Here is a 25,751-nt window from a genome sequence, read left to right as displayed (position 1 = left end):
AACGTTGGTCTGAATGCTGTTTTGCTGTGCTGGTTACCAGGCTGTGTTTACAGATAAGTGCCCCACTGGGGTTTCTTCTCTTTCTGTTATTTGTTGTGGTTATTATGTTCAATTCATCTAGTAAATATCAGTGTGGGAGGCAGATTCCCTATAAAAAAACATCATGACCAGTGCCTCTTCTGTTTGGGTGCTTCCCATGACCATATGCATTGCTGTCTTTCTCAGGTCCTTGTACATAAGACCCGTAGTAGTCATAGCTTCTCCTTGTCTATCTGCCTGAAAAAACAATGTCTTAAGTTTGGTCAGGGTGCTGTGGGGGATTCCTCCTGTCCCGAGGACCAGCCATCTGCCAATAAGAAGGCCAAAAAAAGTTAGATATGATGTGGCAACTGTCCATCCTCACTACGGACACCTCTCTCTCTAAAGGCTGGTGAAGGCCCGGAGGACTAACCAGCGGTTGCTTCAGATTTATCTGCAGCAACCCTGTTGGCGGCTGACATGGATCTGGCTTCGTGCACATCCTGTTGGAGGCTGACATGGATCTGGCTTCTTGCACATCCTGTTGGCGGCTGACATGGATCTGGCTTCTTGCACATCCTGTTGGCTGATGACATGGATCTGGCTTCTTGCACATCCTGTTGGAGGCTGACATGCATCTGGCTTCTTGCACATCCTGTTGGAGGCTGACCTGGATCTGGCTTCTTGCACATCCTGTTGGAGGCTGACATGGATCTGGCTTCTTGCACATCCTGTTGGAGGCTGACATGCATCTGGCTTCTTGCACATCCTGTTGGAGGCTGACATGCATCTGGCTTCTTGCACATCCTGTTGGAGGCTGGCATGGATCTGGCTTCTTGCACATCCTTGGAGGCTTTTCAAATGTCTGTGTGGGAATCTCGTCTGATTATATCCTAAGGACTGAGGGGGACCCATCAGATCTTAGTTAGGGAGGAGATTCCTACAACCATTATTGAGTCTTGCCAGGGGGCTGAACCTCAAAGGGTGTTTCTTGCAGATGTCCCACAGAAAAAGAAGCAAAAAACAAAGCATTTTTCACCTGTAGTTAAGGATCCCCAATCCGAATGGCAGAATTTCACTCAGGGTCTTTTTAATATGTTGATGGCCTTGAAGCCTACTTAGGAGGTATATGTGCTTTTCCTTCCTGGTCATCTTCCTCTCCACTTAAGAGGCCTAGGGAATTGGATTCCTTGGATGAGGGCCTAGACTTGGGGAAGAATCTTTGGCTTATTCTTCCCAAATTCCTTCACCCCTGGACTACGGTTCAGAGGAAGATTCCATAAGTCCAGATTCCCCACTGGAAGAACTCTGCTTTGGAGATACCATTGCTGATATGATGGATTTTTTAAAGTGGGATTGTTTTCAAGTGTCTGAGATTCAGAAAAGATATTCTGGGCTCCTGCAGATGGAATCTCCTAAGACTTCCTCCTGTTCTGGCTGCCCTCCTGGATACTTTCTCAGCAGTGTTTATAGCCTCCTTCACCTAAGAAGTCAGATATATTTTGTAAAGTGCATCCTTTCTGCAGTGTCAGTATCCTTTGATAAGCCATCCAAGTTATTGCTGTCAGACAAATTGTTGCCTTCTGATAAAGATAAGTAGGGCTATGGAAAGGCTGGGATAAAAAGTTTACACTCCTGCCACTTTATCCTTTAGAACAGTCAGCTATCAAAGTAATATGACCAATTATGTCTTGGCCATCTTTTCAAGAAGGTTCTGAGGTGGTTTCTGACTTTCCTGATTCTGAGGGGGAAGGTTTCAGCCCTTTCTCTGCAAGGCTCCACTTCTCAGGTTGACCTGCATTCATTCAAATGCAGCTGTGATGCAACTGATGCCTATTCCAGGGTTGTTGCACTTGGTTCAGTTCTGAGGAGATATTCTTGGATCCATCTTCAGACTTTGCCTGATGACATTAAGGCCAAACTTTTTGATGCTCCTTTCGATAATAAAAATCTTTTTGGGCCCATTGCAGCTGAACTTGTCTGTCCCTGACAAGGGTAAAGCCTTGCAAGAGATGAAACATATTTTTGTTTCTCCTATTCCCAAATTTCACAGGAATTATCCCTCTACGTCTGCATTTGTTCGTAGGTGTTCTCACCTTCCTCCTAAGGGCAAGAAGAGCTCTAGGGATGTGCCTCTTTCTAACTCTACTTAGACTCCTGCCTCCCAGAAGTCTTCTTTCCAAGACAAGCCTGATTCTATTTGACAGTTGCCCTCTGCCACGTTTCCTTCCGTCTGTCCCTGTCTGCGGCTACAGATCATTTAATACTTTCTGGTTCTTTCCATTATCCGTCACTGATATTTTATGGTTTGGAAATCCCTTCCTCCCTTTTCAGGCATTCCTCAATCTCCTCGGAAACAGCTTTCTTATTTCCCATAGGGGCTTCATTCTCTTTTAGTTCAGGGCACCATTCAGTCTGTGCCTCCTGCCCAGGTAGAGAAGGGATTTTACTCCAGAATGTTTCTGGTCCCACAAAATGAGGGCACTTTGAGACCTATTCTGGATCTTTCCTGACTGACCACCTTTCCTTTGATTCCTTCCTTTTGGATGTTTTATTCCCTTTTTCTTTGAGCTCAGGCCTTTCTGGTATCTGTGGATCTCAGATGTATGTCTTCATATCCCTGTTCATCCTTTCTTTAAGAAATTATTTCTTTCTTTTCCTTGCAGTTTCAGTTCTCTGCTTTGCCCTATGGCCTCTGTACTGTCCCAAGGATGTTTAGCAAATGACTCTACTCCTGTAGTTGCTTTTTGCAGGATTCAAGGAATTCAGATCTCTCTCTGTCTAAATGTGCTGCTTGTTCAAGCTCCTTCCCCCAACACTCTGCTTCAGGCTCTCACGTTCACTATTTCTCTGTTATTTCTGGAGCTCACCTCCGTTCTGATGCTTTCCCAGGGTCATATTTTCCTTGGATGCAGACTTAAGACAGTTCTGGCATCTGTGCTTGCCTCCAAGGCTCTGTCTGTTTGCCTCTTTCCAATCCCTTCTTCCTCTGGCGTTTGTCATGGACAGGGAATTTCTTATGTTTTGCAGATTCATGTTTTCCACTATTCCCATGTTCCCTGTCGCCAGGCTCCATATGAGAAAACTTCATTGGTATATTAAGACAGTGGCTTCAACATTTTCACCCCTTGGACTTCCCGATACCTTTATTCCCCTGTGTGAAGCTCGAACTTCAACTTTCCCTCAACCTAGGGCCTCCTTTTCAAGCTCCACTTCCAACACATGAGCTCTTAGCAGATGTTTAAGACAGGTTATGGGGTGCCTCCTGTGGCCTTCTCAAAGTTCAGGGTCTCTGATCCTCACCAGAGGACAGACCACAATAATGTAAAGGGGATAAGGCCCCTGTTTTTTTGACCCTTCATTTTTTCATTCCCTATTTCATCCTGGACCCCTCAAAGTTTTCACAGACAATACCACATTGATGTGGTATGCCAACAAACTTGGAGGCACAAAGTCCTAGCTTTTTTGCAGAATAGTTCTTCAGGTCTGGGCTCTAGCTATCCAATTAACTCTTCAGGTAGCTTACATTCCCTCAGTGCACAATCTAGGGGCAGACTCCTTGAGGAGGTCCAGCACTCAAGCTCATGAATAGATACTTCACAGAGATGTGTTCTTGGACATTGTCCATTGGTGGATTTTCCACAGGTAGATATTTTTGAATCTACTCAGGAGACAACTTCCTGTATTCTGTTCCAGAGTCCCAAGTCCTCTGGCTTGGAAAGTAGACACCCTAGCTTTTCTTTGGAAGAGGATGTTTCCTTATGACTTCCCTATTTTCCTCTGTTGTCATGAGTCTTCCACAAGATTAGGCAGGACTCTACCAAAATCTTGCTAGTGACTCCCTTTTGGCCTAGACAGAATTAATTACCCTTTCGTTCTCACTTGGCTAGGGGGTGTTACCACAAGTTACCTCATCAGGTGGATCTTCTCACACAAGACACTGGATCTGTTGTCCATCCTTACTTGTCCACTCTTCAACTTATGCCGGGGGCAATAGGGTTTTGATCCCTTTCAGGCACCCCTTTTCTGAGGACATGCTTTGGGTTCTGCAGGAGGGCAGAAAACCCAATACCAAGAAATCATACGTGTTCAACTAGCAACACTTTTCGGTCTGGTGCCTCTCTCACCATTGAGATCCTGTAACTCTGGAGGTTCCTCTAGTTCTCTCTCATTTGTGTGATCTGATCCATGCTGGCTTGGCATATTCTTCATTTAATTCCCACCTGTCAGCAGTTTCTGCTTGTCTGCCCTTGACTCCTCCTCTGGCATCTACATATGAAGTGAAGCAGTTTCTTGCGTCCTTCATGTTAGGCCTTCCAGGAAGCCTATTCTGCCTTCCTGGGACCTCAGTTTTGTCCTTGAAAAATTGACTCAGTCTAATTTTGAGCCTATTTCTTCACTCTTTTAACATTGTACTTGGAAGACTATTTTTTGTCTCTCACTACAGTCAGGAAAGTGCCTAAACTTCAGGCTGTCATGGCTATTCCTCCTTTTTTAGTTTTCCACAGAGAAAGATACTTTTATGCCCAAGGTGGTCAGTGAGTCACCCCTTAATCAGTCTATGCATCTTCCTTCTCCACAGTCTGCCAATGAGAAGGTTCTTCACACTTTGTATTTGCTTAGACAGCTCAGATATTATTATGATAAAACTACCATTATTCACAGATCTGAGCAGCTTTTTGTTTCCCTTCATCCCAGGACTTTGGCAGTTTCTAAGCAAACCATCTATTCCTGGATTTCTAAGGCCATTTAATTTTGTTATTTTCATGGAAAATGTGTTTCGTTTTTGGTAAAGGTACATTCTGCTACCTCCTCTGGGTCTAGATACCAGTTCCATCCTTGAGGCTGCTACTTGGTCCTCTGGTCATACTTTCATTAAGCATTACAAGTCGGATGTTATTTTGAGGGCCACGACATGCTTTTGTCACTGCTGTCCTACATGGATTTGTAGAGGGCTGTTCAGTGTTGTTCTTCTCTCAAGCTTCCTCGAGCTGCTCTACTCTCCCTTAAGTGAAGGATACTGCAACACTGATATGGAAGGACATAGCACAGGTCTGTAAAATCTTAACAGTAGTTGGCCTTTTCTTCACTGTTACAATATTTCATCCCTCCATCCTTCCCCCTGTGTCCCGAGTCTTGCTCTCTGTTCTGGTTGCTGTCCTGACTGAGGGGTCCTTTTCCCTTCTCCCCTCTTTATTTTTCCTTCTGGATGCACATGTTCCTGTTTGTCCCTGAGGGTATTATGTTCTTCCTGGGACTTTTCTAGTTCTTACTGTATGTGTCCATACATCAGCTTCATGCTTTGAATTGTGCCTGAGGAGCAGTCATATGATGTATGGCACCTTTAATTGCTGAAGGCTTTGGTATACCGGCTAGACATTGGGCTATCCTTGGCAGGAGATCCCTTAGGTTAAGAATACTGCAGCAGTGATGAGAAGGGCAGCTGCGGTTATGGTAAGATTTTACATAACTGTACTTTGTTTTTAATTCTGAATAAAACAAAGGATTTAAGACCTATATTGGGCCTCAGCCTGCTGAACATGTATGTGAAAAAGACCCAAATTAGACTGGTCACTGTGCATTCAGTTCTGTACTGCCTTAAGACAAAGGGATGGATGTCCTGTGTTGGATCTTCAGGACACTTAGCTTCTTATTAAGATAGCAAAAAAGTGCAGAAGGTTCCTTTGCTTCTGAATAAAAGTATCACCGAGAAGCTGTGTTTGCATTGCATTTCATTCAGAAATGAAATTAAGTTGTTAAAATAAGGACACTTATCCATCAAAGATTAAATAATAGAGTTTTCAAACCAAATACGCTTGTTATTCCTCCTGAAGGGAGAGTTGCTGAAGGGTCACCATGGAGATTACCTCTATGTACGCTCCAATTTTAGGAATTCTGGTTGTCCCAACACGTCATGCAATCTTAGGTGTAAGTTGGATAATGTAGGCTGATTGTGGTTGTCCCAACATGTCATACAATCTTAGATATAGGTTGGATAACATAGGCTGACTATGGTTGTCCCAGCACATCATATAGTCGTAGGTGTAGGTTGGATAATGTAGGCTGACTGTGGTTGTCCCAACACGTCATACAGTCTTAGGTGTAGGTTGGATTATGTAGGCTGACTGTGGTTGTCCCTACACATCATGCAATCTTAGCTGCAGGTTGGATTATGTAGGCCGATTGTGGTTGTCCCAAGACGTAGTACTACCTTAGGTGTAGGTTGGATAACGTAGGCTGATTGTGGTTGTCCCAACACGTCATAAATCTTAGGTCTAGGTTGGATAACGTAGGCGGATTGTGGTTGTCCCAACACGTCCTACAACCTTAGGTGTAGGTTGGATAACGTAGGCTGATTGCAGTTGTCACAACATGTCATACAATCCTAGGTGTAGGTTGGATAATATAGGCTGACTGTGGTTGTCCCAGCACATCATACAACCTTAGCTGTAGGTTAGATAACGTAGGCTGACTGTGGTTGTCCCAACAAGTCATACAACCTTAGCTGTAGTAGGTTGGATAACGTAGGCTGACTGTGGTTGTCCCAACAAGTCATACAACCTTAGGTGTAGGTTGGATAACGTAGGCTGACTGTGGTTGTCCCAACACGTCGTACAACCTTAGGTGTAGGTTGGATAACGTAGGCTGATTGTGGTTGTGTCAACACGTCATACAATCTTAGGTGTAGGTTGGATAATGTAGGCTGACTGTGGTTGTCCCAAAATGTCATACAACCTTAGGTGTAGGTTGGATAACGTAGGCTGATTGTGGTTGTCCCAACACTTCATACAACCTTTGGTGTCGGTTGGGTAACACAGGCTGATTGTGGTTTCCCAACACGTCGTACAACCTTAGGTGTAGGTTGGATACCGTGGGCTGATTGTGGTTGTCCTAACACTTCATACAATCTTGGGTGTAGGTTGGATAACGTAGGTTGACTGTGGTTGTCCCAACACGTCATACAACCTTAGGTGTAGGTTGGATAACATAGGCGCTGCTTTACGAGAAGTGGAGCCTTAGGACCTTGATCACTTCATCCTCTGAAGAAGACGGCATCGCTGAATCAGATGAGAAAGCACTTAACTATGCTTCACAGCTTTCTTCTGCAGCTCCCTGTGAATCTGAATCTCAGTATGCCTTCCCTTTCTGAGAAGAAAGGTTTATTTTATTCTGCGTCTCAAAAAAGATATTAGGGATTGCTCAGTATAGATTTCCCAAAGTTTTTAGCAATGCCTGCCATTCTGAGGGCTTGGGGGGATGCGTTTAGTGCTGCTACTGTTTCTTTTGATTCTCAGTTCCCTTCTCCAAGGAAACCAGACAGGTTTTATGAAGCGCCAGACGTTCATGAATTTCTTTTCAAAAATCCAATCGTTGATTCTGCTGTTGTTTCTCTGGAGGGAGACAGTCATTTAAAACCCTTGTCCTCTTCTAACCCTAACCCACTGAAAAAAAAACAGTAGAGTTGTTTATAGGTAATGGGAGAAGGTTTATGCCCGTCTTCCACCTTAGCTTTTTGAACAACTAACTGCCAGACACGTGGTAAAATATTTACTTTCATTATTTTCTGACATGCAACAACCTCTTGCTAGCCTGCTTGCTTCAGGCATTACATCCACTTGCTAGTTATGGTCAGTTCTGCATGCCAAGTCTCTAAGCACTCAGTAAAAAGTACTTATGACGCTACTGTGGGAATGTAAGTACTTATGACGCTACTGTGGGAGTGTAAGTACTTATGACGCTACTGTGGGAATGTAAGTACTTATGACGCTACTGCGGGGATGTAAGTACTTATGACGCTACTGTGGGGATGTAAGTACTTATGACGCTACAGTGGGGATGTAAGTACTTATGACGGTACTGTGGGGATGTAAGTACTTATGACGCTACTGTGGGAATGTAAGTACTTATGACGCTACTGTGGGGATGTAAGTACTTATGACGCTACTGTGGGAATGTAAGTACTTATGACACTACTGTGGGAATGATGAGCTAGAATGCCTTACATTACAGAATGTTCCTGAAGATGCTTAGGCCCAGATTTTAAATGCCCCTCTAGAGAAAAATGTACTTTTTGGAAATTCCTCAGCTGTGGTTCAAGAAGTTAGAGGAGAAAGGAAAATTGATTCAGAGGGTGAAACAACTATTTGTATCCCCTGTTCCCAAGTGCTACAGGAATTCTCTCTACATTCCCGGATCCAGAAATCCTGTTAAGTAGCAATTTAAGAATTAGTGGTAGTGAGACTCAAAAAAAGAACTAGAATAGATCTCAAGGGTCATCCTTTCATAAGAAAAACGCCTGACTCCCTTTGAACATCTTGAAAACAGATGTTTTTCCTTCCCGTGGATAAGAATGTTCATTTATGCTTTTCTGGATTCCTGTTAAAGTTCAAACACAAATGTTCAAAGCAGAAAAAGACAGATACCCAAAGCCAAGAAAAGTACATTTAAACATTTTTATGTAGAGGAAAAGGCCCCATGCAACCCTTCATAGCCCCTGCTAATTCTATGTAGCAAATCCAAGATCAACCTGCAGTGGGGAAAAGGCAAAATCCAAATTCTCTTTGTACTTCCATTTTGCGCATACATCTACTGGCATTGTTCGAAATTCTGCAATTTTGGTATTACATGCCAGTTCTTAACATATTCAGTATTGTGATAATTTGACCTTTCAATTGGAATCTCCCCTTCCCCACTTTCTTCTGATAACCACAGTCTTGTTAACATAAAGGAGTTGCCAAATATATGGCTGATAGTGCCCTTTTGGCCCAGGCTTCATTGTTTCTCCCTTTTCATATACCTTGCAAGGGGAAGTTACCAAAACCTTCCTTACAGTGTCGACCTGCTCACACAGCACAATATACCTCATCCACCTCAATGTTCACAACCTCCGTCTGACTGAATAAATACATGTTTGTTTCAGATGATGTATGTTGTTGCTGTTGTTGTGTCTTTCGGCTTTTCCCAGTTAGGGGTTGCCACAGCGGGAACTCCGGTCCGCTAATGATTGGCAGTAGATTTTTACGTGCTGAGTTGCCAGCCCTGACGCACAACCTTCAATGAAGGTACGCCCATTCACGCATATCTTCACACAGAGGACGCTCTAACCGAGAATCGAACAGGACAACGTCTTACTGTGAGGCAACAACTCTACCGCAGCACCACCACCGCGTTAAAAGGCAACTATAAAACCTGCTGCTGGGAAATTAGAGGAAGAGGAAGAGACTTTCTGTTTGGTGTTGTGACAGAGATCATGATCATCATTTCTGTGCTGTTAGACATCCTTTTTATACTAACATACTTGCATGCATTGGATGGACACAAGTGACACAAGGAAGGTGACCAGAGCTCTCATAGACTGGCCAGATATCCTTTGCAGGAAACAGCTAATCTAGCAAAGTGCAACAGTAATGTATATGAACATCTACGGTTATGGTAAATTAACTTGCACAAATGTACTTTACCTTTTTCCTTTTGGCCAAATTTCTTCTGACCTCTATATGTCTGACTCCATTCTCTTCTGAAAAAAAGACTTTGTCAGCAGAAAATGTAATAAGAGAATAAATAATTTGCCACTTTCCTGTTTAAAATAGTCTTTTTTAAGAAGTGGCAATGTACTTGCATGGTGCTGTTAAGTAGTCATTAAGGTGATGATATATTCTGTAATTTAGTATCAAAATTGATAGTTTCTCACCATCATAGCTATAGTTGCACTCTGTATAAATATAAATCATCTACACTGGTAAGTAAGTAAAGAATTAGATATACAGAGCATTAAATGTATATTCTTTTTTTTAGGTACTATTACCCAAATGTGCGGGAGCAGGTGGTTGCCAACGGAACACTTCCACTGTCCAAGCTATGTGCCTTGGTAACAATGCATCAGCATGAAAGGGTCGGCGTTCAGGCCTTCAGTCTACCTTTGATCCCCAGGATAGACCATGGAGAAAAGTTTCATCTGCAGCCATCAGGTAAGGCAGCTGACTAGTGCATGTAGTGTAAGCACATGCTTGTAACGCTGACTACCGCATGTAGTTTAAACGCAAGCTCGTAACTTTGACTACTTCATGGAGTTTAAGTGCATGCTTGTAACACTAACTGCTGCATGTTGTTTAAGTGCATGCTCGTAACGTTGATTACTGCACGGAGTTTAACTGTGTGCTTGTAGCAGTGACTCCTACATGTACATACTTGTAACTTTTACTACTTCATGTAGTCTGTGCATGGTTGTAACAGTGATTCCCACATATAGTTTAAGTGCATGCTTGTAGCAGTGACTCCCACATGTAGTATAAGTGCGTGTTTGTAGCAGTGACTCCCAAATGTAGTTTAAGTGCATGCTTGTAGCAGTGACTCCCACATGTAGTTTAAGTGCATGCTTGTAGCAGTGACTCCCACGTATGGTTTAAGTGCATGCTTATAACGTTTACTACTGCATGTAGTTTAAGTGCATACTTGTAGCAGTGACTCCCACATGTAGTATCAGTATGTGCTTGTAGCAGTGACTCCCACATGTAGTTTGTATGTGCTTGTAGCAGTGACTCCCACATGTAGTTTAACTGCGTGCTTGTAGCAGTGACTCCCACATGTAATTATCTGTGTGCTTGTAGCAGTGACTCCCACATGTAGTTTAAGTGTGTGCTTGTAGCAGTGACTCCCACATGTAGTATAAGTGTGTGCTTGTAGCAGTGACTCCCACATGTAGTATGTGTGTGCTTGTAGCAGTAAGTCCCACATGTAGTATGTGTGTGCTTATAGCAGTCACTCCCACATGTAGTATGTGTGTGCTTGTAGCAGTCACTCCCACATGTAGTATAAGCGTGTGCTTGCAGCAGTGACTTCCACATGTAGTATAAGCATGTGGTTGCAGCAGTGACTTCCACATGTAGTATGTGTGTGCTTGTAGCAGTGACTCCCACATGTAGATTAAGTACATGCTTGTAGCAGTGAATCCCACATGTAGTATAAGCGTATGCTTGTAACAGTGACTCCCACATGTAGTTTAACTGCGTGCTTGTAGCAGTGACTCCCACATGTAGTTTAAGTGCATGCTTGTAGCAGTGACTCCCACATGTAGTATAAGTGTGTGCTTGTAGCAGTGACTCCCACATGTAGTATGTGTGCTTGTAGCAGTAAGTCCCACATGTAGTATGTGTGTGCTTATAGCAGTGACTCCCACATGTAGTATGTGTGTGCTTGTAGCAGAAGTCCCACTTGTAGTATGTGTGTGCTTATAGCAGTCACTCCCACATGTAGTATAAGTGTGTGCTTGTAGCAGTGACTCCCACATGTAGTATGTGTGTGCTTGTAGCAGTCACTCCCACATGTAGTATGTGTGTGCTTGTAGCAGTAAGTCTCACATGTAGTATGTGTGTGCTTACAGCAGTCACTCCCACATGTAGTATAAGTGTGTGCTTGTAGTAGTGACTCCCAGATGTAGTGTGTCTGCTTATAACACTAGCTACTGCATGGAGTTTAAGTGCATTAAGTCCATGCTTGTAACTCTGAAGGTGCTGTTTCTTAGAGACTTTTTTCTCAGTTTGTCTTTGCTAGATGCACTGTTCGTTAATCTGTTACACCATAGGTTGAGACTTAAAATGTTGCTTGCCCATTCCAAGGACACTGTGGGTGTGAGCTGACTGACTTGTAAGAAAAGGAGTGTGTTGTGTATGATCTGTGCCATTATGGATATTCATGGGAGTGTTGTGTATGATGCATGTGCCATTATGGATATTCATGGGAGTGTTGTGCATGATCTGTGTGCCATTATGGATATTCATGGGACTGTTGTGTATGATCTATGATCTGTGTGCCATTATGGATATTCATGGGAGTGTTTTGTGTATGATCTGTGTGCCATTATGGATATTCATGGGAGTGTTGTGTGTATGATCTGTGTGCCATTATGGATATTCATGGGAGTGTTGTGTGTATGATCTGTGTGCCATTATGGATATTCATGGGAGTGTTGTGTATGCTGTGTGCGTCATTATGGATATTCATTGGAGTGTTGTGTATGATCTGTGTGTCATTATGGATATTCATGGGAATGTTGTGTATGATCTGTGTGCCATTATGGATATTCATGAGAGTGTTGTTTACGATCTGTGTGCTATTATAGATATTTATGGGACTGTTGTGTATGATCTGTGTGCCATTATAGATATTAATGGAAGTGTTGTGTATGACCTGTGTGCCATTATAGATATTCGTGGGAGTGTTGTGTACGATCTGTGTGCTATTGTGGATATTTATGGGACTGTGGTGTATGATCTGTGTGCCATTATGGATATTCATGGGAGTGTTGTGTGTATGATCTCTGTGCCATTTTGGATATTAATGGGAGTGTTGTGTATAATCTCTGTGCCATTATGTATATTAATGGGAGTGTTGTGTATGATCTGTGTGCCATTATGGATATTAGTGGGAGTGCTGTGTATGATCTGTGTGCCTTTATGGATATTCATGGGAGTGTTGTGTATGATCTGTGTGGCATTATGGATGTTCATGGGAGTGTTGTGTGTATGATCTGTGTGCCATTATGGATATTCATGGGAGTGTTGTGTGTATGATCTCTGTGCCATTTTGGATATTAATGGGAGTGTTGTGTATAATCTCTGTGCCATTATGTATATTAATGGGAGTGTTGTGTATGATCCGTGTGCCATTATGGATATTAGTGGGAGTGCTGTGTATGATCTGTGTGCCTTTATGGATATTCATGGGAGTGTTGTGTATGATCTGTGTGGCATTATGGATGTTCATGGGAGTGTTGTGTGTATGATCTGTGTGCCATTATGGATATTCATGGGAGTGTTGTGTATGATCTATGTGCCATTATGGATATTCATGGGAGTGTTGTGTATGATCTGTGTGCCATTATGGATATTCATGGGAGTGTTGTGTATGATCTATGTGCCATTATGGATATTCATGCAGCATTTAGTGTGGTCATACAGGAACTTGTGAAAATAAGGGCAATACTAGGCAAGTGACCACAGGGACCATAACATGCACCTTTAAACTGACAACTAAAACTGCTTGTCATCCTTTTCAAGCATGTAATAGTGCTCATCTCCTAGATCAAGAGGAGCTATACATGATAACCCAGGCAATTTTATGAACACCTATTCAGTCATTAAGACTAGCCTTAAAGGTAATTTATTTGACCTTTGGTGGTAATGTATTCCATAGGCTGGCAGTATGTTCTGTTAGGAACCCTCCCTCCATCAAGTATTGTTAATTTGTTACTGCAAATTTAGGCCACAAATAGGTTCATAGGTTCATATGTTGATACTAGGCTATCGGCCCTAGGGCCTATACAAGCCTAGCCATAACAATTCCCTGGATATTTCTTCCCACAATATTTACTTCCCTGGACCCCTGTCTAGCAGGGTGACTGATGTGATCCCCGGGGTGAATTTCCTATCTCCCATCCAATTGTCAAGATTCCTTTTGAAGAGGGCCAAGGAGGCACTCTGCTTGACATCTATGGGCAGTCTATTCCAGAGTATGGGGAGTCTCTGGGTCAGGAACCTATCCCTCCATCATGTTTTGTTCATTGTGATGACAAGGTTTAGATCCCTGGAGTGTGTGGCTCTGAGGGATTGGGATTTGTTTAAGTGGAGCATGTCCAACAGCTCAGGGTTTGACATGGCCTTGTATGTTAAGCAGAGATCACCTTTGAGTAGATGATATGCCACAGAGTCAGTCAGCATCTGCTTTAGGCCTGTGATTCTTTTAGTGAAGTATTTCTGTGGCCTTTCAAGCTGCTGCAGATGTCTTGAGGTACATACCAAACCGGGGGGGGGGGGGTTGTACTCTATAATGGGTCTAATGAGGAATGAGTACAGTGGTACAATGACTTCCTTTTTTCTGGATGAAAAGCCCTTAATGATGAGAAGGATTTCCTGACTGTTGTGACGATGTGGTTATCGAAGGTGAGACCACTGTCCACCTGTTTCCCTAAGTGTCTCATCGCACTTTCGGTCTTTAGTGTACTGCCACCTATGTGGTAATTCATGGGTACATGTTTTTTCCCAAAGGGGATAACTATACATTTCTTTGCATTAAGCTTGAGCCCATGGCTCTGGCACCAAGCATCTGTTTCTGTAAGGCCCTTTTGTAGAATAGCCACATCATTTGCGGATTCAATAATGGTTCCCAGTTTGCAGTCATCTGCAAACTTTGTTGGCCAGAGTCCCTTAGTGTTGGCCTGTACTTCAGAGAAGTAGATGCCAAACAAGAGCGGTCCCAGGACTGAACCCTGAGGTACTCCACTTGTCACTTTTCTGGAGCTGGATTTTGAGCTGGCTACTTTTATAGTGTGGGTTCTGTCAGTAAGCCAGTTGGCAACCCATCAGTGACATAGGGATTAATGCCCAGCTTAGTATGTTTGTCTATGATTCCAGAGTGGGGGATGGTGTTGAAGGCCATGGCGAGGTCCAGATAGGGTGTGTTGACCACCTTACCCTCGTCCACAGCTCTGGAGACTGATTCAAAGAAGTCACTCAGTTTGAGGAAAAAAGATCGGCCCTTTACAAAACCATACTGAGTGGGGTCCAGTGTTTGAAGGTTGCCAATGTCTTTATTTATAAGTTCCATGATGATACGTTCCATGGCTTTGCAGATCAGGCTCGTCAGACTGATGGGACGATAGTTCCAGGGATCCAAGGTGGATCTCCCCTTGTGGAGTGGGATAACTGTAGCTGTGCGCCACTCACTGGGCATGAAGCCTGAGGTGAGGCTATGGTTAAACATGACACTTAGGTGAGGTGCCAGTTCATTTTGTAGTTCATGTAGTACACAGCCCGGGATGTCATCTGGTCCCATGGATGCTGTATTCTTAGCTTTGTAGTGTGTGTTTTTTACCTGTGTGGCCGTGGTTACCAGAATTTGGCAATCTTTTGGTACTGAGATGGGCCCTTTAGGGGTTGAGAGGGTGGTGAAGTTGGCACTGAATCAATCTGCCAGGATATTGGCAATGTCCTTGGGATCAGTATATTTAATGCCATTCTGTTGTAGCTCAGAGCAGATCTGAGCATTGGCATTTAAATTCTTGACATAATTTGTGGCTGTCCTTGGAATCTTTTGCAATTTTATTTTTGTAACTAGCTTTGGAGGATTTTATGAGGGATCTCAGCTTCTTACTGAGGCTGGTAAGGGAGTCTTTTGCATCCTGGGATTTTCCTCTTTTCTGCAGCAGTTTCTTCCTTCTGTTGTATAGTTTGTTTATGGCAGGGGACTACCAGATTGTGTTCCTTTTTTGGAGGAGACTGTCTTGGTTCTATTTGGAATGGCATGATTCATGCACGAGTGGATGTGCTTGTGCAGTGGCTTAGTGTAGGATTCAGCAGTTGAACTTTCAGTTCCCGTCTGCATGGGTGTCATAAAGTTTGTTACTTCTGACATGAGTAGCATGAAATATTAAAAGAAATCCCAGTGTCCGACCAAATAGAAGCAAAAAAAAACGCCAAAGAAATTAGCGTAAGACACACCAGGAATCAGGAAACTGAACTGGAGACAACGAAAGTTTATTGGTTAAGCGCTTTCTTCAGTGTAATACTGCCTTCATCAGAACAACAAGTAATAAAATTCATTGCTTTATATACAAAAGAAACCCGCCTTTTTTGTTGTTAATTAATCAATTAAGCTAATAAATTTGGAATCTGTGTATCATGACCTTATTATAACAAAGTTTCTGTAAAACATTTCTCATACAATGCATGAACCCATACACATTACAAAACTCATATATAAAAATATTCACACTACAAAAAAATAAAATATCTAATAGACTATTACATAAAAAACTACCAACATGAATGCATAGAAATTCAATATACTACAATGACTAAAATATATCAACTGACAATATCTGCTTGGACATTGATATGTCACCAACCACAGATAAAAATTGTTTATGTATCTCCTGACTACCTAGTTATTGGTATGTTTATACTGACCATTCTCATCTAAGTGATATACTAAATAATATCAAAAAATGACAATGTTTACTATAATTATCAAGGTTATCTTCCTAAAAGTTTATAACTTTCAAACCTATACATTTAAAAAGAGTATATGTACATTTAGAATGATAAAAGTGGAAGAATGTGGAAAAATGTGTGCAAACATTCATTAAACAGATCAGAACATTAATACTAAATCTTGACAAGTGGCTTTGTTGGAATCACCTCATTAAGGCCAGGAGGGGTAGCTGCATCTAACCGAATCTGCCATCTAATTTCCTTTTCACCCACTACTGCCTTAATGTTGCCACCTCGTGGGTTTGGAATAACCACTTCCAAGATGGCAAATTTAAACACCTTACATTGTCTTGACAAAGCGTTGTTAATGTCGCATTTCCTCATACAATAAGTGTGGTCATAAATTCTGTTCTTTAAACAGCGATCGGTCTTTCCCACATAGTAACTCATGCATGTTTGACAAACACCCAAATAAACTATATGTTTGGTTAAGCAATTACCATTGCAAAATTGTACCTTACTTTTTAAACTGTTCTTTAGTTCAATGTTAGGTTTGTCCAAGATGTATTTACAAAAGTTACATTGGCCACATTTTTTCGTACCCGTTCTCAGTATTTTCCTGGCCTGCTGATAATTAGATTTAATTTCGATGATTATTTTTAAATTGTTGCCAGTCTTATAGACAAAGTGAGGTCTAACGGATACTTTGTCTTTTATTGACAAGTCACTTGTCAAAATGTTCCAGTTTGTAGAAGTTATGTTTTTCACTTCATTGGTGTACCTACCATATTTTATTATACATGCCTTTGTATGTTCATTGTGCACATCTTGCCTGTCATTAACATTGTTGTTATCATTACAGTTTTGCATATTAACATTACCAACCCCCAGTAACGGTTTATATTTTTGTCCCCACTCCTTAGTGACATATACAGTGATGTCCTTTATCATTTTTTGGGGATAACCTTTGTCTAAAAATACATTCCCAATATATGACATCTCCCGGAGCATAAAATCCCTCTCGGATGTCATGCGAGCAGCCCGGATACACTGCCCCTTGATAATGCCCCTTTTAGTACTGTACGAATGCGCACTACTGAAATGTAAATATCCGTTACTGAATGTATTCTTTCTATAGATACGGGACTGGAATGATTCATCCTTGCTGTAGATATATACATCAAGATAATTAATGCCAGTACGATCATACTGGTGGGTGAATTTAAGATATTCAGTGGTACTGTTGATGTATTTCATGAAACCCAACAGATCTTGTTCGCAACCTTCCCATAGAATGAAGATATCGTCCAGGTACCTAACATATTTCTTAATTTGTGACATCCACCTGGAGTTCAATATAAATTCCATTTCCCAATCCAGTAGGACTAGATTTGCGTATATAGGGGCACAAGCAGTACCCATGGCTACGCCCATTTTCTGTTTATAATACTCCCCCTCAAAGTAAATGTAATTGTGATCCAAGACAATGTCCATGAATGCCATCAATACAGAAATGACATCCTGCCCAAGGCCACTTACTCTAGAAATACTGTTGTTGAATCTATTAAGACCATCCTCCTTGGGGATACTAGAAAATAAGTCCTGGACATCAATTGTAACATAAATGAGATTAGAACTCCACAAGTCCTGCTTAAAGATGCCCAGGAACTCCCAGGAGTCTTTCATAATATGGTCCACAGTTTTGTAAATATGTTTCAATTTGTGATGGATCACTTGTCCAAAGGGGAAGGCTTTACTAGCACTACCAGAAATGATTGGTCGAAATGGAGGATCATTAACATTTTTATGGACTTTGGGAATACCAGTAATAGTAGCAAGTACTGGAAACTCAACCTTTAAAAATCTATATAGTTCTTCACTTATTCTATTATCTAAGATAAATTCCTCTAAGTATGAATCAATACGTCCATGAGCAATATTAACTTCATTCAAGGATGAGGGTATATATTGTGTTGAATTATTAAGTAATTCAAAGATCTTACTTATATACTTCTCATGATCATAAAATACTATGCCTCCTCCCTTGTCAGCGGACATGATTCTTATATTTTTGTCACACAAAGCTTCAACCACTTCCATCACCTCACACTTGGACTGTTTCTCATACTTTGAATGCTTATGTTTTTTATATAAAGCATATACCTGTGTGTTGACCACATTTTCAAAAGATGTTAAAGTGGTACACATGGGGGGAGTAAAAGTACTCTTTTTCTTTAATTCACCTCCTAGTGTTGCATTAGAACTGTTTTGGTTTTTGAAAAAAATCCCTAAATTCAATTTTCTCAAAAATAGTTTAAATTCCACAAGTGTATCAGTTATATCCAAACTGTAGTCCGGTATGTATTTCATACCTTTAGAAAATGTTGTAAAAAACTCAGGAAGAACTGGATGAGCACTATAATTATAAATTTTCAATTCACCACTAATGTAAATTATCCCACCAATGTTAGGTTCCACATTTTGGTCACCGCACATAGTGTCAACAATCAAATTGTCAGTGCCGGGCTGAATAATAACATGGTTTGGACATAAAAAATCAGTTACTGATTGTATCTGCGATTTCTCCAAACATTTCGCCCTTTCCCCTTCCGCTCTACAGTTCTCCATTGCTCTCTCTCTTCCTCTAAAAAACACTCCTCTTCATTAAGATGAGCAAAGTTGTCACTACGGAAATTAGAATTGTTCCTATCTGATTTTTCCACTACATACTTTCTATCATTCTTAGTTTTCCACCTATATGCTGTTCCATTCTCATACTGTACAATATCCCTCTGTAGCTTCTTACATTTTCTTTCAAAAGTTTTCTTGTACATACTTTCAGCATACTCATATTGCTTGAAATACAACTTTTCCCACTGTACAAACAACATATCATTTTGTATAAGTTTGTCAGTATTTTCAATCTCATTTAACAGCGTACTAATTTTAAAATCATTACATTCAATTATAAATAACATGAACTTTTTTCCAAATTCATTAAACATTTCGTTGCAAGTTTTAATATTTTTAGCATTCATATCAACCCCCATGGGCTCCTTGAAAAAACGCAAGCCCATGGGTATCACACCACTGTCCAGGCATTTACGAAGATACATATTTTCAACCTGAATATTTTTGAGCTTACTTAAATTGTTACCAAATGAATATATAAGTTTTTTTAATGAAGGATATTCACCTATGCCTCCTTCCCTTTGATTAATATGGCCGGATCTGGAAATATCCTTGAAATCTACAGGCATTTTAATAAAATTGTCCAAATTATACATACGTCCTTTCAAAGACTCTCCCTGAGGAGAAAAACCTGAAACAGTACCTTTATTAAGTGTATTAAAAGCCATTCTGTTCTTCTCTTCGCCGGCATAGGTCCGGATCGGAGGTTGGCGTTTGGGTTTGGCGCCAGAAATCAAAAATTGATCCTCATCCGTATTGGTTTCTTTTGTATATAAAGCAATGAATTTTATTACTTGTTGTTCTGATGAAGGCAGTATTACACTGAAGGAAGCGCTTAACCAATAAACTTTCATTGTCTCCAGTTCAGTTTCCTGATTCCTGGTGTGTCTTACGCTAATTTCTTTGGCGTTTTTTTTTTTGCTTCTATTGAGTAGCATGAAGTTGGCTTTGGATAAGTTTTTTTACAGAGGTTTCCTTACTGGGGCGTGGGGGTGCGATGTGGACGTCAAGGGTGATTAGTTTATGGTCAGACTTGACCAATGAGGGGGTGACCACTGGTGTGGAGCATCAACCTCCCATGTTGGTAATGACCAAGTCTAGGATATTTGAGCCCCTGGTGGGACTATGGATTAGTTGATCCAGGTCATTGGAATTTATGAATTCCAAGAACTGTTGGGCAAAGGTGTTGATACCCAAGTAGTTTTCCCAGTTAATGGCAGGGTAGTTGAAATCACCCAGTATCAGGGTGTTTGGTTGTATCTTAATATTTTCCAGTATGTTTAGAAAGGTGTAGTGAGAATCTTGGGGCATGGTGGGGGATCTGTAGCAAGCTGCAATTTGGATTGCAGTCTTACCTAGTGTTAGTTGCACCTGTAGAATTTCAGATACATTATGCTGGGCAACTAGCCTGGCGGTGTGAATATCCTTGGTGAATATGGACACTCCTCTGCCTTTAGTGCTTCGGTCCTGGTTTTCTGGCCAACAAATTTAATAAGAGTTGTAGCCTGGTATTGCAGGGGTGCTCTCTGGAGCCTTGAACCAGGTCTCAGTTACTGCACAGATATCAATGTTCTCCATTTTAAGGAGTGCCTCGAGAGAGCGCATTTTTGAGGTTTAGACTTCTAGCATTAAGTAACATTACCTTCAGATTTTGCATGCTTATATCTGTTACGATGGTGGTTTTGTCCTCTGAGCCTTGCCTAAAAAGGCACTGTAGGGGTGCAAGAGTCTTAGCCAGCAACCTGAATCCCAGGGGCAACAGGAGCAGACCATCTCTGGCAAAGCATCGTGGTTTGTTGATCATGTCGTCCCAGGCAGATACTGGATCCACTTTGAATGACACCAGAAACCTAGCCAATTGTTGAAGTGAATCATTTTGTCCTTATACTGTGGTATCATTCTGGGCGAAGGCAGGATGCTACTCAGGGCTAGGGTCATACCTGCCTGGGCCACATGATCCGAGAGCTCTTCTATGTCTCTTTTCATGTAGCTCAGGGAGGTACGTCTCAAGTCATTCACTCCAGCATGGACAATGACAGAGTCATATTTGTACTTGTGGTGTGACTTGAGTGCATGCGTTATGTGGCGGATCCTGGCACCTGACAGGCAGCTGACAGTAATTTTCTCCTTGTTCAGCCTGGTGAGTGGGACATCAGTGTGCCTGACTAGAGTCACCTATGACTAAAGTGTTGGGTACGTTGTCTTGCCTTAGGAGCTGTTGTTTGGTGGCACACTGGTGTTTTGAGCTATGTGTCACTTTGGTTGTGATTGGTGTTTGTTTGCGTTTCAGCTTTGGAAGTCCTTGTTGCTTGGGCAGGTTAATGTTAAGGGCCTCCCCATAAGTGGGTTTAGTGTTACTATGTATGGATGTTGGTGGCATGAGTTTTGAAGGGCTATGTGTTGTTTGAGGTGTAGTGCAGGTGTTACCCTTCTCCTCTTGACTGTCTAGCACAGTCTTGGCTGGAGAGAGCTTGGCTTCAGTTTGGCTATGTAAGTGCATCTCTAACAGGTTGTAGTGTTGGGTGGTAGGAGGAGGGGGTTGTCTGTGTACGTGAGGCAATTGCTGCATTGACCCAGTATGCCCAGATTCACCAGGTGGACAGGAGAAATCACCGGAAGCTAACCACTGGACATGCCTGGTTCGGTGTTTCTTTTGTAAAGTACAAGAGCTGTTTTCCCTTACCTTGGCAAAGTACTTTGCAATTATAGGCTGTTTAGTGCCTACGATTAATTTCTCCTTATCAAGGAGAATTGAGTGCTTCCAATGAAATTTAGTAGGCTTTAGACTTTGTGAAAGCTACCCACTCCTGTGTCCAAAAAATTGGTCGAGACTCATGTGGCCACAATTTTTTCCAGTGTCCTCATGCAGCTGTTACACTGTGTAGCCAAAGGGACAGGTAAGGAGTGCTGACAGGTATAATCTTGAGGCATCATTTCTAGCTCTTCTTTGTAAGCAAGAAGGGAAGATGTTGTCTGCCACAGGCATTCGGTTTGAGATCCTGAAACAGGAATCAGAAGGGGTGCAAATTCCTGTGGTTTCAAAAATCCCAATGGCAACATTTTGTGACTATTTCTGTGACAGAGGACGAAACAGTAGAGGTGGGTCCTTCAATGGATGCCGAACCAGTAGTAGAGGAGGTCTGCTAAACCAGGAAATTCAGGGTCCCTTTTCAGCCAAGCAGTCCCAATGTCCCTGAAATCTTGCTCATCTGATCCTTTCTGAGGCTGCTTATCTCTCCACTCAGCTAGGAGGAACGAGGACAGCCATCATGCAGGACAATTAGGTGAGAGAAATTGTATCTAGAGGCTATGTAATACCCTTTATTCAGTCTCCGACCCTTCAGACACTACCGCTTTCAGATGTTCCACCCCACCTGTACAAAGCAGCAAAAAGAGAAATATCCACTCTCTTGGAAAAGCGCTCAAATTGACTAATGGTGTGAGTGCATGGAAGGTGCCCTGAAACTTTGGAAGCCGCCTGCTGTTGCATCCTATGCAGGATATAATCCATGTAGCTAAGGCTACTGCAATGGTGATCATTCGACCATCTACTGTTGTAAGTTTAATTAGCTTTTTTTGTATTTAGCACTGGTTTGTTTTTTTATTTTGTGACTGGTTATGGAAATGGATGTTGTATTTTAAACTATGGTAAGAAAGGATATGCATACCATTAAGTAAAGCAAGTAATTAACTGACATTCTGGAAGGGGATTAAATTTGATGAATATTATCTCTACCTAGTAAGAGACGTAGACCTCTCAGTGCAGAGGCAAATTTGTATGAGATGAAATACTTGCTTGTCAGTGGAGAAAAGAAGTTGTTTGCCTCTCACTTTGAAGGGAGTATTTATATACCTAATCATGAAGGGATTCACATCTAGATCAAGGGAGGTCATCGTGCCTCTTTACTCATCCCTTATCAGGCCCATATTTGAGTACAGTGCCCCTTTTGGGATGTACCTGCAGCAACTGGAAAGACCCCAAAAGTACCTCACCAAGAGGATCAAAGGGCTCAAACAGATGCCATATGCTGCCCGGTTAAAGAAACCCCAGCTCTACTCAGTGGCATACCGCCTGTTCAGAGGCGATCTGTGCCTGATGTATAAAGCCATGTCCAACCCGGAATTAATGGACATGCTGCACCTCAGAAAATCCAAATCCCATTGAGCTACACGCTCGAGAGACTTGAACCTCAGCACCGAAATAAATAGGACATGCTGGAGGGACAGATTCATAACCCAGAGGCTCCCTTCACTCTGGAATAAAATCCCAGTCCAGGTTAGGCAGAGTCCCTCATTGACTCTCTTCAAGAGGAATCTTGATGAGTGGATGGGAGATCATAGGTTTATCCCGGGTATCACTTCTGTGTCACTGTTAGATAGAGGCACAGTATACTAACCTCAAAAAAGGGCATAGCAAAATTAATTTAAAATGGGTGGCGAAAGCCAAACACATTCTGGCCTGGCTTATAAATGCCCTAGGGCAGATAGCCTAGTATGAACCTATGAGAGAGAGTTGCCTGCAAATGACATTGTAAAAACTACCTGGAAAGGAAACTTTCATTTGTGATGCAGATGAAATATTAAGACAGACATTTTGCCTCTATAAGTGGAGATTCCTACTACCTGCCTTTTGGAGGTGGAAATTTGAGAGATGTTTGTATTTTTCTTTCCCCAATCACAAATTACTTTTGTGTAGTTTTGCCTGAACACTGTAAGTAAAACTTCATGGAGTTGAGACAGGTAACTCCAGTGTGCTTTATCTGACAGAAACACACACACACACACACACACACACACACACACACACACACACACACACACACACACACACACACACACATAAAAGAACATGTAGGTTTCATACAAGTTGTCAATACACCCGATCAAAAAGCAGGTGATCGAACATAACAGCTTTTTTTTCTGTTCACTATTGCATTACAGTGGGGATTGGGGAATTCGTCCCTTTTCCCACTACAGTGTGATCCTGGAGTTGGTATATATAATTAGCAGGGGGTGTTGGTGTGGAGGACCCCCCCCCCACACACACACACACACAAAAACATTTTTTTTCCTCTAGGCAGCTGTAAAAGCAGTTGTGGTCAGTCATTTGCCTGTTGATACTTTGAGTCGTCATCATGCATCCGTCTCTCTCTCTCTCTCTCTCTTGCTCTGTCTGTATATGCATGTATGTTTATGGGCACAGGTGCTATTGTTAAGTGGCTGGAAAACCGAATCAGGAGTCGTCATATTTTTACATCAGTTGTCTTTTCGTTGATAGTAATGTTACTGGATTGATTTAATGTGAAAATAGTGTACATGATGTTCAAAAATAAGTCACCATTGTAGTAGCCTAAACTACATGACTCCTACGCCTACTGAAACCATCCAGCTTCACTTAAAGAGCACCTTCCGCATACTCCAACTTTCAGGAGTGTGAGCACAGATCTAAAAAAAGTCTGAATGAGAAAAGTTTCAGAGCTTTTTGCTGCCAAAGAGAGAGCTCTGTTTTGGCAGGCCCTGTGAAAATGTTTGTAAGCTAACAATCTTCAAAAATTGGACAGATAAGTACCCTGTTTAGAAAGTCTTCCACTAATTTTATTTTATGAAGAAAACTTTTATTTTTCTGTGAAAATCATGGTGTTTATTAAGGAAACTGAATGTGTTTGGACTGTCATTGCATTTCTAAGGCAGCTGTGTAAATGCATGTGTGTATCTTCTGTGCAGAAAGGATTTATGAGTTTGGGTCAAGATACTCTGCTTTGTGGACACTGTCAGTGGTTTATTTACTTCAGAATCACTTGTTCTGGACCTTACACTTTGCCTTCTCGTCCACGTTCTGTTCTCTGCCTTTGATGGCTCTTCTTCGGCTTATATATGGAGCAATTTCCAGTCTTCATAGTAGTACCTTTCACTGCATCCAAAGTGGCATCATTAACACGTCTTCAGGTGTAAATTAACACGTCTTCATTAACACGTCTTCAGGTGTAAGGCCTGCACCTCTTCTGTCTCAGTTGCTCTGGCCACTTGTTGTTTCTCTGACCACCCATCTTGTCCCCCCGTCTGCTTGATGTAGCTGTTTCCACCACCAAAGACCTGTGGATAGCCACGTAGCTCTGCAACTGTATGGATGTTCTTGGTAGACAAAGGATAGCCACCTTTGCCAGTGTCAATGGAAGGGGAAGGGTCTTCAGTTGGCCAGGAAGGGGAGGTGGATGCTGAGACCAGTGTGCCTTCCCTGGGAGAATGCGCTAGTGAGAAAAAACTATCAAGTTCCTCTTTCTGTTTTTATGGTCGGGGCAGATTTGATGGGATTTACCAGGAAACCTATTACTCCTTGTTCTATGCCTTTTGCTTCCTCAGCCAAGAAAAAAATTCCTTTTGCTTCTAACAGGGAGTTTCATTCAGGAAAAACTTCAGGGAAATGTTTGTACTTCAGGAATTTCTTCTGATTCTGAGCATCTTGATTCGGAAGAAAATATATTGTCAGATATCCTTGCAGAAGATAATTGTTTTACTGCTACTTTATAAAAGTTTAAAGTTTTGTTTTGGGGCCAGAATGAAGCTCCTGTCATATAAAAATGTATTACGATTTGCTGCAATTAGAGATGTCTAAAGCTGCTGTCATCTGTTCTGTCTTGCCTGCCTTAGAGTCTCTGATTCTAGCTTACCTGATAGTCAAGTCTCCTCTCCTAGGAAGTCTAAAAAGTTATACAAGGTACCTCAGACATAGAAGTACCAGTTTTCTAGTCCTAACGCAGACCCAGCACTTATTTATCTGTCGAAATCTACTTCTGCTAAACTGATTGCAGCTGCAAATCCCATTTCTTCTGACAAGGATGGGAAAGCAGAGGACAAGCTGAGGAAGAAAATTTATTCTTGTACTTTAACTTTCAGAATTTTAAACTATCAAGCACAGATATTAAAGGTTTTATTCTCTTTCAAGAACATGCATAAGTTACTGGTGAATCTTCTTTTTCCTGTGGTTATGAGCTCATCAGATGCTTCTGTGCTGGCTGTTTGTCAGGTGACTGTGCCCATCTGATGCTGCTGACTCTG

General features: G+C 41.8%; 1 protein-coding gene across 1 annotated transcript in view; it reads left to right on the top strand.

Moving 5' to 3' along the window:
- C2CD3 (C2 domain containing 3 centriole elongation regulator) overlaps positions 1–25,751 on the top strand; it is a 2,415,762-nt gene that overhangs the window by 1,390,696 nt on the left and 999,315 nt on the right. The window contains exon 23 of the mRNA XM_044072855.1: positions 9,814–9,986. Coding sequence (XP_043928790.1) covers positions 9,814–9,986 — 173 coding nt within the window. The remainder of the gene's footprint in view (positions 1–9,813; positions 9,987–25,751) is intronic.

The sequence above is a fragment of the Protopterus annectens genome, chromosome 5.part1 (genome assembly GCF_019279795.1).
Source record: "Protopterus annectens isolate FY-2018-M chromosome 5.part1, PAN1.0, whole genome shotgun sequence".
Lineage (NCBI taxonomy): Eukaryota > Metazoa > Chordata > Ceratodontiformes > Protopteridae > Protopterus > Protopterus annectens.
This window is presented reverse-complemented; position numbering and strand designations above follow the sequence as displayed.